Here is an 11,954-nt window from a genome sequence, read left to right as displayed (position 1 = left end):
CCCAGCAGGGTGGTGGTGCTCACCAGGGAAAAACAACAGTAAACACTTAATAACTCACAAAAAAAAAAGTTACTGGTGCTCCCCTCAGATTACAGAGGAAGCAATACAAAAGTCAGCTTCCTAATGCAGAGGGAAGTACAAAGTGCCTATACCTATAGTTGCGTGTTCATCTTCATTGCTAAAGACTTAAGGCTTCCACTCCCCATTAAAAGAAACAAAACTGACTCAGTTTTCCAACAGTATTTGTACCATTTTTATTTGTAAAAATAACCATCTGAATGCATTGCAAGAGTAGTTTACAGTTAGGGTTCTTTATTACATTAATACAGCATTCAGTAGTTGAAAAAGTTACCAAACTGTGCTTGAGAAGGTTCAGGTTGAACTCCACGTCATTCACCGAATTAACTTTTTTTTCCTCATTTCATATGTGACATTTACCCAAGTTCTTAAACTTCAAATTACAAAAGCAAACAATACCAACAAACCCCATTGAAACCATCAAACAATATTTTATATTGTTTATTACAAATGTTATGCAAAATATAACACTGGCACCAGATGCGTATCACCATGGTTTGTAAAGATATATTGCACATGCTAAAGCATAAAATATAAGACAAAACCTAGAAAACATAAGATATTGGCTTTAATATGTAGATCACTGCATAAGAAACGCATAAAATTACATTTTATACACACACTCAGATTGTCACCAGTTTAAAACGCCCTTTCCTATAACACTGACCTAAGGTTTAATTTTTTTGTGTAATAAGAAAGCATTTTCAGCACTGCAAAAATTATACATTATTCCTATAGAAATTTAGCATATTAATTTTCATTTCAATGCAGGTAGAACATATGAAAAGAAGAAACACTTTATACATTCAAAGAAGGTCTGAAATGAAAATTTGCTGATAATATATTGCTTTTATAACACTCAAATGAAAAAAAACCAGACAAGTTTCACAAAACATTTCCATTATACACAAATATAAAAAGGCACTCTAATATTTCTTACATGACTAAGAATAAAAATCACGATTTTTTTTAAATCATTCTCAAGATACATAACCAAGTTTCTCAACAGTACAATGGATAAACAATTCATTTCATGTGTTTGTTCTAATTCAGTAACCTGGCAGTTGTTTACTGCATAAAAGTACCAAACACATTATGGTGCCCTTTTAATAGCGATGAACAGAAATCCCCTGAGCTATTTCACAGCAATTTCAGGCAGTCCGGAGGTTGTAACTCAGTATTTATGAGAGAGACTGGGACCCCATCCTGCTATGGATTCCACCTGCAGCTGTGGTTAAAACACAGAATGAAACAATCCTGCTGATACACCTGGGCAGGCAGTGCCCCGCCCAAATACCCTTTGCTTGGTGCAGACACAGAAGTTGTCCAGGTACTGTAAATTGCAGGATCCAGGGTTAAGTGCAACAATTATGAATGATTACTCTTGTAAAAAGTCCACAGAAAGGCAGGGAGATTATTTACAAGAGTAAAATTACTCCCATGCTTAAATACCTGCCCTAAATTACACATTGTTTCTACATGTGATAAATTACAGAGTAATGTAGTAGCATAACAAAAAAAGGGATTCTGGTAATTCCCGTGGGACGTGGGACAGGCCAGCACTGAGTCCTTCCAAGTATCTCGCTCCTGGCTGATTCCTCCTCAACACAGCACGCTCAAAACACAACGTTCTCAATGCCCCTCAGGGCAAACACAGCCTATTATGTGCCTGAATTTGGGGAATGCTGCACGCTGACAGCACTGTTGGTTTACAGACGGCTTTAATGGGTAAAGTTTTGATTTGCTTCCTCGAAGGATCAACATAATCCCCTCTGCTCTGGGATGCCACGTCCAGCACTGAGAGGCAGCAGCTGTTCCACTGTACAATTACCAGGGATTGCAATGAGAATTCACTTTGCTCACTCTGTATGGCAGCAAGTAAAAATACTGACACTTTTTAAATGCCTGCTCAAAACGTAACAATGCTTGGTAAAGAGGGCTGGGTTTCTCCTGATGAAGCCATTTCATGCACAATAGCATAACTTGCTGTATTTAAGGTGAGATACAGCTAATCCTGCCAAGGGGTCTACCTGCATTTCTGCTTAAAATAAGATTAAAATGCGGATCCTGCTGTTAGGCAGGTGGCAGCTGTTTCCCATTTGTTTTCAATGCCATTTGGGATTGTTATTCATTTTGGAACAGGCACCACTGAAAAATTTAACAACTGATCTCTACTCTTATTTCCAGTGCCTAAAGTAAGGTGGTTATTGCTATTCTGCAACTTTTAAAAGAAAAATATTGAGAAAAATCAATCATTAAAATGTTATTTTGTGCTATTTCTGAGATGAAAACTAGAGAGAAGAGAAAAGTTGTGGTATGCCTTGTGATTTTTTTGCTGTAAGCTTGGAAAAATTGTTAATGTTTAAGGAAAAAATATTTAATTTTTGCAAGGCAAAATAAATTTTATGTATAAACTTTGTTTCCTAATTAAATAACTGAAATCTGCCAATAGATTTTTAACAATTCAGTGGAACATGGCTAAAAATTGCAACCAAAATAAGAATCCTTCCTTCTGATTTCCGCTGCCGAAAGCGAGCACGGAGGAAGCTCATCCCACTCTGCCAGCACGGACCAGGCCTGAGACACCTGCGTGTGAATCACAGGAATGTTCACACTTGGCTCTGTGCTGTGCTGCCTTCTCCCCTCGTACTGCAGCACTGCAGTGTTTTCTCACCTGCCTGGCAAGGGACTGGATCCCTTTCTTACACTCTCAAACAAGGGAAGGTGTTTTGCTTTCTTTTCCTGACAGGCTGTGGGGCCCAACCTGTGCATTCCACACAAGAAGAGGGGCACTCTCTCCAAGTGCATCCACACCCTTCCTTTTGCTACTCAGGCCCTCAGTCTTGCCCAGATTCACATTTCGTTTCACATCATGCCAAACAGTGTGCACAAATGCTAACTAGGAGAACAAGCCATAGTTGTTTTTCCTGGGCTTTTGTTTCATTACAAATAAATAGAAAAACATTTACATTGAAAGTATATGAACATATTCTTTAGTCTGGAAAAAAATCCCACCTGTGGTCAACACATCAGTTAAAAATGTCAACTTGAAACCTGTGTCATAAAATGTAAAATTCACTCAAGACTACTCATTACCTCAAAAGTTTATATTGTTATGGTTTAGAAAAAAACTACTTCATTATGTCACTCACATTTGAAGAAAAAATAAAAGTAGCAAAGTCTTCAATTTAATTACTGAAGCATTTTGGTCCTCTTGGTATAGCTGGTTAGTTCAGGAGAGCTTTTTGTTTGGGTTTTTTTGTTTTTGTTTACAAAGTCTCATTCTTCCTTTTGTACATCTGTTGCAGAGGAGGGTCGTGGTCCATTTGACCTAGAAACTTTGGCAGAAGGAGTAAACATATTCACAAAGTTGACATTGCTTTAAAAGCTGGTGAAAATAGGATTTTTAGCATGTTATCTCCGATCCCCTGCACTGCTGTTTTCTGGTGTTGGGTATTTCAACTTTTGGTGTTATGCTTTCATTGCTTTACCTTTGCTCTGTTAATCCAAACGCTGGCAAAAGTATTTTAAAATTCAATACTGTTTACAGTAAAAATAAATTATTTAACCATAGAAAAGGAAAAAAAATCCATTTAAGTTGGCAAGTCATTATAAACTTTTACATACACTTTTGTCTACACCTGATTTCTCCCCCCTCCCTTTTTTTCTGATACTGGATTAATGATTAATGGCTCAGGTGACAGAAATATCTACTAATGACCCTAATTCTGTAGTGCAAATAAACCATACACATTTGTGCTGAATTGAAAAAAATAAGGGCCAAGTGATTTTCATTTTACACAAGTGGTATCCATGGTAACATACGGTGAGATAAATAGAATTTGGCCTTAAGAGTTAACAACTTCATTTTTCTAATTGTGTACTGCAACTGAGAACTCTAAAAAGTGCCTTCTGTACATTTAAGTGCTTAATACAGGCAGAATGTAAAATGTTTCATTTCCTGTAGAAAAGTAGTACAGGCAGTTTTAAGATTACAAGTTTACCTTTGGTTTGTATAAAAAAAATTATCTAATTAACAGAGCCCCTGGAAGCAGGAAATAGACAAACATAGGAAGGGGGTGATGCTTGGATCCTTGAAGGCTACACTGGAAGTATGTTTGTGTACTAAAGTACAGCTAAAACATGAAAGAACTCTTCACAAACAGTTCCCTGTTGATTTGTGCTGTCAAAAAGAAAAAAAGGCATTTTCTCTTTTTCTACTTAAATTAAGAGGTAGAGACTTTCCACAGGGGCACTTTGGGCCTAAGGAAAACATCAGGAAACTGAAAAGCTGCAGAACACTAACGGGAATATGTTCCAGTAAATCCCTCTAATTTTTTTATTTAAAGGCTTGATTCTCAATCAACGCTACAAATCTTTCAATGCCTACTTGTCAAGAATAATAGTTAAGAATATAGCTGTGGGATTTAAGCTGTTTAAAAAGACAAAAATAAAGCTGAAATGAAATAATAATGAACAAAAGGTTTTGAATAACAATGAGTCAAAATGTTTCAGAATCCGAATCATTTTCATTGTACCCATCCTCTGTTCCTATGTTATTACTCAAGGGCTTATTGTAAGAGTTAATGCTACCCATACTGGAGCCATCGCAGAGATGAGTCCTGCCCAAATTGTCTTTTTTAAAACAAACGAAGTTGAAAGCCGTCACTGAACTGGAAGGAGAAAAAGGCATCATGGTAGCCAAAATGAGTGCCAGGCAGTCAGCCACGTCTTTGTTAGGAGCACAAGCCAGGGCTGGCGTATGACCTGGGCACAAACGCAGACAAGGCAATGGTTAGTACGGCGGCACCGGGAGCGGCACCGAGCATTCCTGATACATCTCTAGGGACACCGGAGCAGAGATGTATGGCCGTTACAGTCATGCCAGGCAACACGGTGTTACTCATTTCACATTAGACATGCTGGGAACACACACACTCTACAGGGCATTGAAATCACTGTCAATGTAACAAGCACTATTTTTTTAAAACCAGGCAGCAAACAGACTTCACAATTTGAATAAAAGCACTTGCTAAACACAATTCTACAGCGTGAACAGTATGATGAATACAGAACACAGGGAGTGCAGCAAGGGGGACAGAAACTGGATTCAGTTTCTGTGCGTATGAATGAATCTCATTCTGAGAACAACGATTTTCATTAGAACATAAAAGGCATTTGTTTTAAAATATTTTAATTTAATAAGCAAACAATTTTAAAGACTGATCAGCTGCATATCTACTCAACTCAGAAAGCAGTTTATTTAGGAATTAAATTATAAAAGAATTAGACCAGTGCATGGGGTACGTGTATAGCAGGTATGACTACACGGATGTTTAGTTACCCAAATTTACATTGTGTTAGAAGAGTAAGGGCTGGATTCAGCAAGCATGGCATTTGAAATACATGACACTTTAAACACAAAGCTAATACAATTCCAATGTCAGTAAAATGAAGGACTGGGGAGCTGTCAGAAGCTTGTCTCTACTGCAGTTTAACTTGACTTCTGTCCAAGCACTGCCCCCAAGGCAGCTCATCACGTACCCAAACCTTGGAAGCCAGTGTGCTTATTACACTTGCTGTCTGTTTGTTTTACAGACTGCTGTGCAGCACTCCAGCACTCTCCAACACATCCTCCTTTATGTTCTGAGCTGACAAATTCTTTTGCAGATGGCTAAATCTTAAGTGCTGCAGCAAGAGCAATGTGAAGCAGTGACCATTACTGGTACCTACTGCCTCAAGTAAGCCAAGAGTGCCTGCAGCATGGGTGAATTTGGTGGGAAAACATGAATACAGCTTTGTTGCAAACTATCATATTTAAGCACTGACTGCATTCAATGCATTTCCTCTTCCCCTGAGTTCCAAGCAGAAATATTCTTTAGAGTCATACTTATACTAAGATCGTATTTAAATATCTCCGTGTTAAACTGTATATGCAGTTCTTCCTAGAAAAACTGAACTGTATTAAATTTAAACTTAATTTTCATTTTTCACATATATACAAATTAGCTGGATCTGTACGTACAATTGTAAGGATAAAAGCTGTTATTTTACTGTTCATTTTTCTGTCCCCTATCCCTACAGTGAGGTTGGGGTCAGATGCCTTCAGTGGAACTCATTCATGCAAATATAGCTGGGTAGCATTTGGTTTATAGTGAATACTCACCACTCAGTTCTTTTCATCCACAGATCTCAAATGTCTCACAGTGGTAGGTATTACTATTGTTACTTTACAGATATGGAAAGGTGGAGGTACCAAATTATTACATTAATGCCATGAAGTTAGTATTGTAAGAGAGACCAACTTATTTATGGAAGAGATTTTTTAAACTATAATTTTAGACTCACATCGCTCTATAGGCTTTATAATGTTTAGGGAAGGACTTCATTAAAGTCTGAAACAAAATTCTGAAATTTATTAACTAATCATGTATTTTATGAGCAGCAGTAAGTTGATTGTATCTTGGATTAGGTCAGATAAATGACAAGCACATGGTTTGTTCTCAGAATGAACTGGGACACACTCAAACACATGTTGATGGTTTTCTTCCTACCCATTAAAACATGCGCTGATTGAATGCATAATCCTTAATTCTTCTGCAAGGCGTCAGAATTATCCGGTGCCACTTGCATGTTTAGGAAATTCAAGTTACCACTGCACTCAAGCATTAAAAAAGACTAGCTGTTGACAGTACATGCAAAATGAACAGTAAAAGGGACCACTATGATGTTTAGAATATGTTTTTATATTAAAGAAAAATAAATAGTATCTTCCTTATTTTTTTAAATAGGTACTCACACAACTCATTGTCTGTTCTTGGAAGGATAAAAGCATCAAGGAAGTCTATCATCAGCTTAAAGTCTATCGCTTCGATCTGTTGTAAAATTACCTGTTGGGTCCTACTGAAGACTGTCAAAGTGTATGATTTACTTACCATTTTCATCTACTGCCAGGACACACGCCCCTTTGGCCAGCAATTCTTCAACCACCATCTTTAAGCCATTTCGTGCAGCAATATGGAGAGGTCTACAAAAACATAACCAAATTCAAGTTCAGATAAAATCAGTTTTTCGAAGCAAAGTTAGATAATGCTTAAAGCATACTGAGATTCTGAAAGAGAATATTTTCCTTCCTGGCATCATTAGAACTGTAGACACTAAATTACATTGCAGCCTTTGAAATAATCATCTTGTTAATATCTATAAAACATATGTGCAAGCATACTAAGATTGCTTAATACTTTCAGTCTAAATCCTTTCTTTAGAAAGTTCTTATTCTTGCACTACTTGCAGTACACAATTGACATTTCAAACGAGAATGAATCTAACGCTGAAGAAATGCCTGTGTTTTATCCTTAATTCTGGCTACTACAGACTGTTCAAAATCATTATATTGCTTTTTTATCCTTGAATACCCGATTGCTAATCTGTTACTGCAGAGCAGCTGGAAATTAAAAATAATCACTGGTTTGCTCCTTTCTTGGCCCAACAGCCATTGCTCCTGTTTGGAGACATTAGTGGGACAGGAAAAACACTTTCATTTTGGAAGAGGGGAAAAGGGGCCAAGATGGAATGAATTCTTTTGCAAGCACGAGATCATCTGCCACCTGAACTCCTGGCTGAATCTCCTACAGAGGGATTGCCCCATGCCAGTGAAACAGCTGCAGCTGATAATGTGTGCTATGAACAGGAGTTACACATACAAGATCACCTAAAACACCCTCCAGAAATTAAATGGATCACTTTTAGTATAAATAAATGATTTAAATTCAAGGTGAAGCTCAAAAAGTTAGAAAATGCCAGATGCATATTTACACATTCACATGATTAATAGACATTTTGATATAGTCTTCAAATAAATTACTTCATATCATTTTTCCACCAGATCATGTATAGAATTGGCATAAATGAAATCAAAATTAAAAATGAAGATGCAATACAATTCTAGTCTTTTTTAAGGGAAAGCATTCCAAAAAAACAGAAATGAACTTTACTGTTCTATGAAAAAATCTGAAATATGAATTTGAAATGCTAAACTGGAATCTTCTGGTAAATCAACTGAACTTGAGAGGATCAGGCTATACTTACGTCTGCAAAGCTTTATTTTTTGCATTAATAAGGCTCTGTTCTTGTATCTTGTCAAGTATTAACAAGGCACATTTTTCATGACCCTGTTGTTGGGGAAAAAAACCAATAATGTTAATTTGCTGAGGAGTTTGAAATTGAGGCAAAAGAAATGTTACATAATAAAAGTGAAATTTAATAACTCAATTTGAAATACAAATTATGCCGCTCAGCAAGATCGTATAGAAAGTGAATATAGGAGACTTAAATGGCTATTTTTGAACAGCCACTGCTGGGATGTTTTAGCACATTTGGAAATTCTCACATTCACCTGTCTTTCAACACTCCATTCATTAAATATTAATTCACTTCCTCAGCTTTCAGACAATCCTGCTGTTTCTCTTGAGAGAGCATTCAGCGGATGATTTAATCAGAACTACCTAGTGACACAGAATGGTTTCATCTCAGAAATGAGTACTACACTTTCTGGGTCTTTAAATGCCTTTCTGTATTATTAATAAATTACTACAAAACCCCTTCAGTGTGAGACAGCTTTAAGAATCAAACTTTAGGAACAACATTGAGCTGGGCCTTATTTCTGATCTTGATACAGCTCTGCAAATTGCAGGTGCTGAGCCTACAGCTGCCTAAAGGACCTTGAGAATTCAGCAACACTCGTGTGTCTCCAGAAACTGGAGTAATATAATCCTACTGGGATCCAATCTGTGTATAAGAGCAAAAGCAAAGGCCCAGGAGAGGGAATCCTGGGGGCACTTTTTCTTGCAAACAGCAGCAGCAACTGGAATTAAGAGGAAGGGGGAGTAGCAAAAGATGCCACCACCAATCTAATCACTGCCTCTGGTTTTATTGCTACTGTGTCGAGGGAAAATTCTTGGCTTCCTTCCACAGAAATTAGAGAGAAAGAAAAAATATTTTATTTTTCTTTGCTACCAAACCTGTTCAGCTATTTTACATTGAGATTATCTGATAAAATCTTACAGGGTTTCCTTTCCTTCTCCTAGTGTCACTTGCTCACATTTCAGTTGTCCTGAGAGGCATCCTTACTTTTCCATGTACAGAACTTTGAAACAGACTTGAGAAAAAGCTTGGAACAATGTTCCCTTTCTCACCACAAGTATGACCACCACATTTCCATTGCAGAAAACACGTTGGGAATATAAACACACACATACATTCACACAGACTATGATGAGCAAAAAGCATGGAGAGGTCTTCAACTTACTTTACTGCTAGCCAAGTGCAAAGACGTATTCAACTCCTTATCTTTTAATGTCAAGTCAGCCTTGGCAATGTTCACCAAAAAGTCTGAGGTATAGAGTAGAAATCAACCAACAAATCCAATGGAAAGATGAACATGTCAAAACAGAGGGAAAAGATTACTGTTTCACAATGTATGTGTGCATACAGGCTAATCAATTAAGCCATAACACGCTGTAAGCTTTATAAACATGAAGTGAAATCAGTGAATGAGAACAGACTAATCTTGTTCAGTTAATCAGCAAACAAAGTCAGAGGTTACAGCTCGTTCATCGTGCCCCAAACTGTCAAACATATATTAATCTTAATTTATTTATTTATGAACTTCCCTATTTGCAGATCAGCGAGTTTCGCCTGAATCACCTTCTCCTGAGAACAACTGTGAATCCTGCTTTGAGGGGACTAAGTGGATATAAAGAATTTGGAGTTCAGCCTGTGCTGTTGAAGCCAGAGAAAGGAGAATTCTCCAAAGCCAATAGGTTCCCAAGCTGTATGCCTATAGCATACAGTCTAGCCTGGAAAAAGCTTGGTAGCTGCCATTTCAAGAACAGAACTTCCTATAATATGGAACAGAAAAAGGTTGCACAATCTTTTTCACACATGCAGCTTTACTGCTCCATAAAATCAAAGTCAACAGGAGAACAGACTTACTACTCCCCTCATGCTCTTTACAGCGTGCTCTTAGGAGGAAATAAGACTCAAATTTGTTTTTGCAAATGTTCACAAATACTGCTAGGAAGAAAAAGTATTTTTTTACAGATGTAAAGGTAGCTTTTTATAGAAGCATATTATCCACATAATTTATTTTCCTTTCTTAGTTTTCACAGGATAAAAACAATTACTCATCTGGGATAGTAACTGCAGTAGCACTCTCCCTTCAGGACAAAGAGAGGCAGGGATGTCCTTACCTACAGCCCCCACGTGGCCATTCTGAGCTGCCATCATGAGTGGCGTTTTCCCCGCGTGATCCGCGGCGTTCACTTGCGCGCTGTGGCTCAGGAGGAGCTGCAGGCACTCCACGTGGTCTGCGAAGGCTGCAGCATGAAGGGGCGTTCTGGGGGAGAGGAACACAAACACAGCTTTAGCTAGAGAACCACAATATTCATGTTGGCCTGCTTTCCCAAAAACCTCAAAGCACAATGTATTTTTTTTCCTGTAAAACTTGAGGTTATCACTGGGAGAAAGTCACAGTACAGCACCTGAAGTAAGTTAAATAACATTTACGGACTCTGTCCTGGGAAGAAGGAAGGTGGATATAATAGTATAGAGATGTGATACTGCAAAGAATCTTGTATTAGTAGCATATTTATTTTAACTGAACATACTGTCTAACATGAAAAGCAATACAATCCCTCTTTCTTATTTCTGTGATACTTTTTTTTAATAAGCCTCAGATGGGAAGATCAGAAAAGAACAGATCCATTGTCTAAAAAAAACTAAAATATTTTAAGTTATAGTAAAAAATGCTGCAGGAACAAACCCCAGTAACAGCATTACTATAAAAGGCAAGACTGAGACACCAGAATCCATTTGCTGTTGCCCTTTGGCATTTGGGGGCTAAAGTGACTACTAGAATTGAAAGACAGTTGCTACAAAACCCAGCCCAGTGTTACTTAGTTTTGCTTATCCCTAAAGGTGAGGCACTCTTACCCTTACACCATTAAGTAATCACCATTACTGACAGCATTACATTTGTTTTAATCAAGAGAAACAATGGGTATTCCGTTTTTAGAATTTCGGCTATTTTAATTTAAAAAAAATATATATATAGACACATGCAGTGAGGAGATTATCAATGTGACAAATGAAGGATTTGGCTGAAAGCATCTCTCTTGCTCTATCAGTATTATTTTGCTGCTGAGATGTTTTCAGTTGTCTGCCCCAAGAATGCAAACATAACATGAATACTTTTCATGAAATACTTTTCTACATGTACATAGTATCACTTCATTTAGCAAAGAGAAATGTGTTTAAACATTTAGGAAAAAAAACAGATTCAGTGAAACAGCCTATAGCTACAGCTGTGCTAAACAAAATGCTATTTCTTTTTTATTTCATGTGTGCTATGACATTGAACACTTCATCTCATTCTTGCTTCAAGTGAGCCACCATTTAACTGTGCTGCAGTGAAAACTGCTGTCTGAAAGAGTCAGCATGACAAATCTTAGCTCAGCCATAACAAATAAGAATTGGTTCCAGGGGTTCAGAAAGAACTATTAAAAATACTGAATGGATTCATGAAATGCAATTTGTTAAGGAAACTATTACCTTCCTTTGTCATCTTCACAATTGACAATGCTGGCATCAATGGCTCCGATGAGTAGTGATGCACAGTTTTCATGATCATTGATTCTGCCAAAGAAAATGCAGTTTTAAAAGTCCATATATTTTTCCACTTTGCAGTACTAGTTAACTTCACTTCCCATTAACATTTCTTACTGGTTATTTGTAATTTACCCTAACATGTTTGTCTTAAGGCTTTCAGTCACATTTCTGCATGTTCATCATCTTTCCATTTAACCAAACTGCATCTG

The 11,954-nt window shown here is 37.3% G+C and overlaps 1 protein-coding gene across 4 annotated transcripts in view; it reads right to left on the bottom strand.

The window, feature by feature from the left end:
- Positions 1 to 225: 225 nt before the first annotated feature.
- ANKRD44 (ankyrin repeat domain 44) overlaps positions 226 to 11,954 on the bottom strand; it is a 135,624-nt gene continuing 123,895 nt past the window's right edge. For 3 of the 4 annotated variants that reach the window (XM_071562992.1, XM_071562991.1, XM_071562990.1), the window contains 6 exons: positions 11,689 to 11,772; positions 10,329 to 10,474; positions 9,386 to 9,468; positions 8,167 to 8,249; positions 7,014 to 7,105; positions 226 to 4,845 (listed from right to left, as the gene is read on the bottom strand). In XM_071562992.1, the coding sequence (XP_071419093.1) occupies positions 4,580 to 4,845; positions 7,014 to 7,105; positions 8,167 to 8,249; positions 9,386 to 9,468; positions 10,329 to 10,474; positions 11,689 to 11,772 (754 nt within the window). In that variant the 3' untranslated portion in view covers positions 226 to 4,579. The remainder of the gene's footprint in view (positions 4,846 to 7,013; positions 7,106 to 8,166; positions 8,250 to 9,385; positions 9,469 to 10,328; positions 10,475 to 11,688; positions 11,773 to 11,954) is intronic. The other variant, XM_071562993.1, reaches the window with a different exon arrangement.

Source organism: Pithys albifrons, chromosome 8 (assembly GCF_047495875.1).
Source record: "Pithys albifrons albifrons isolate INPA30051 chromosome 8, PitAlb_v1, whole genome shotgun sequence".
Classification (NCBI taxonomy): Eukaryota; Metazoa; Chordata; class Aves; order Passeriformes; family Thamnophilidae; genus Pithys; species Pithys albifrons.
Note: the sequence above shows the minus strand (reverse complement) of the source record. Positions and strands in the feature narration are given on the sequence as shown.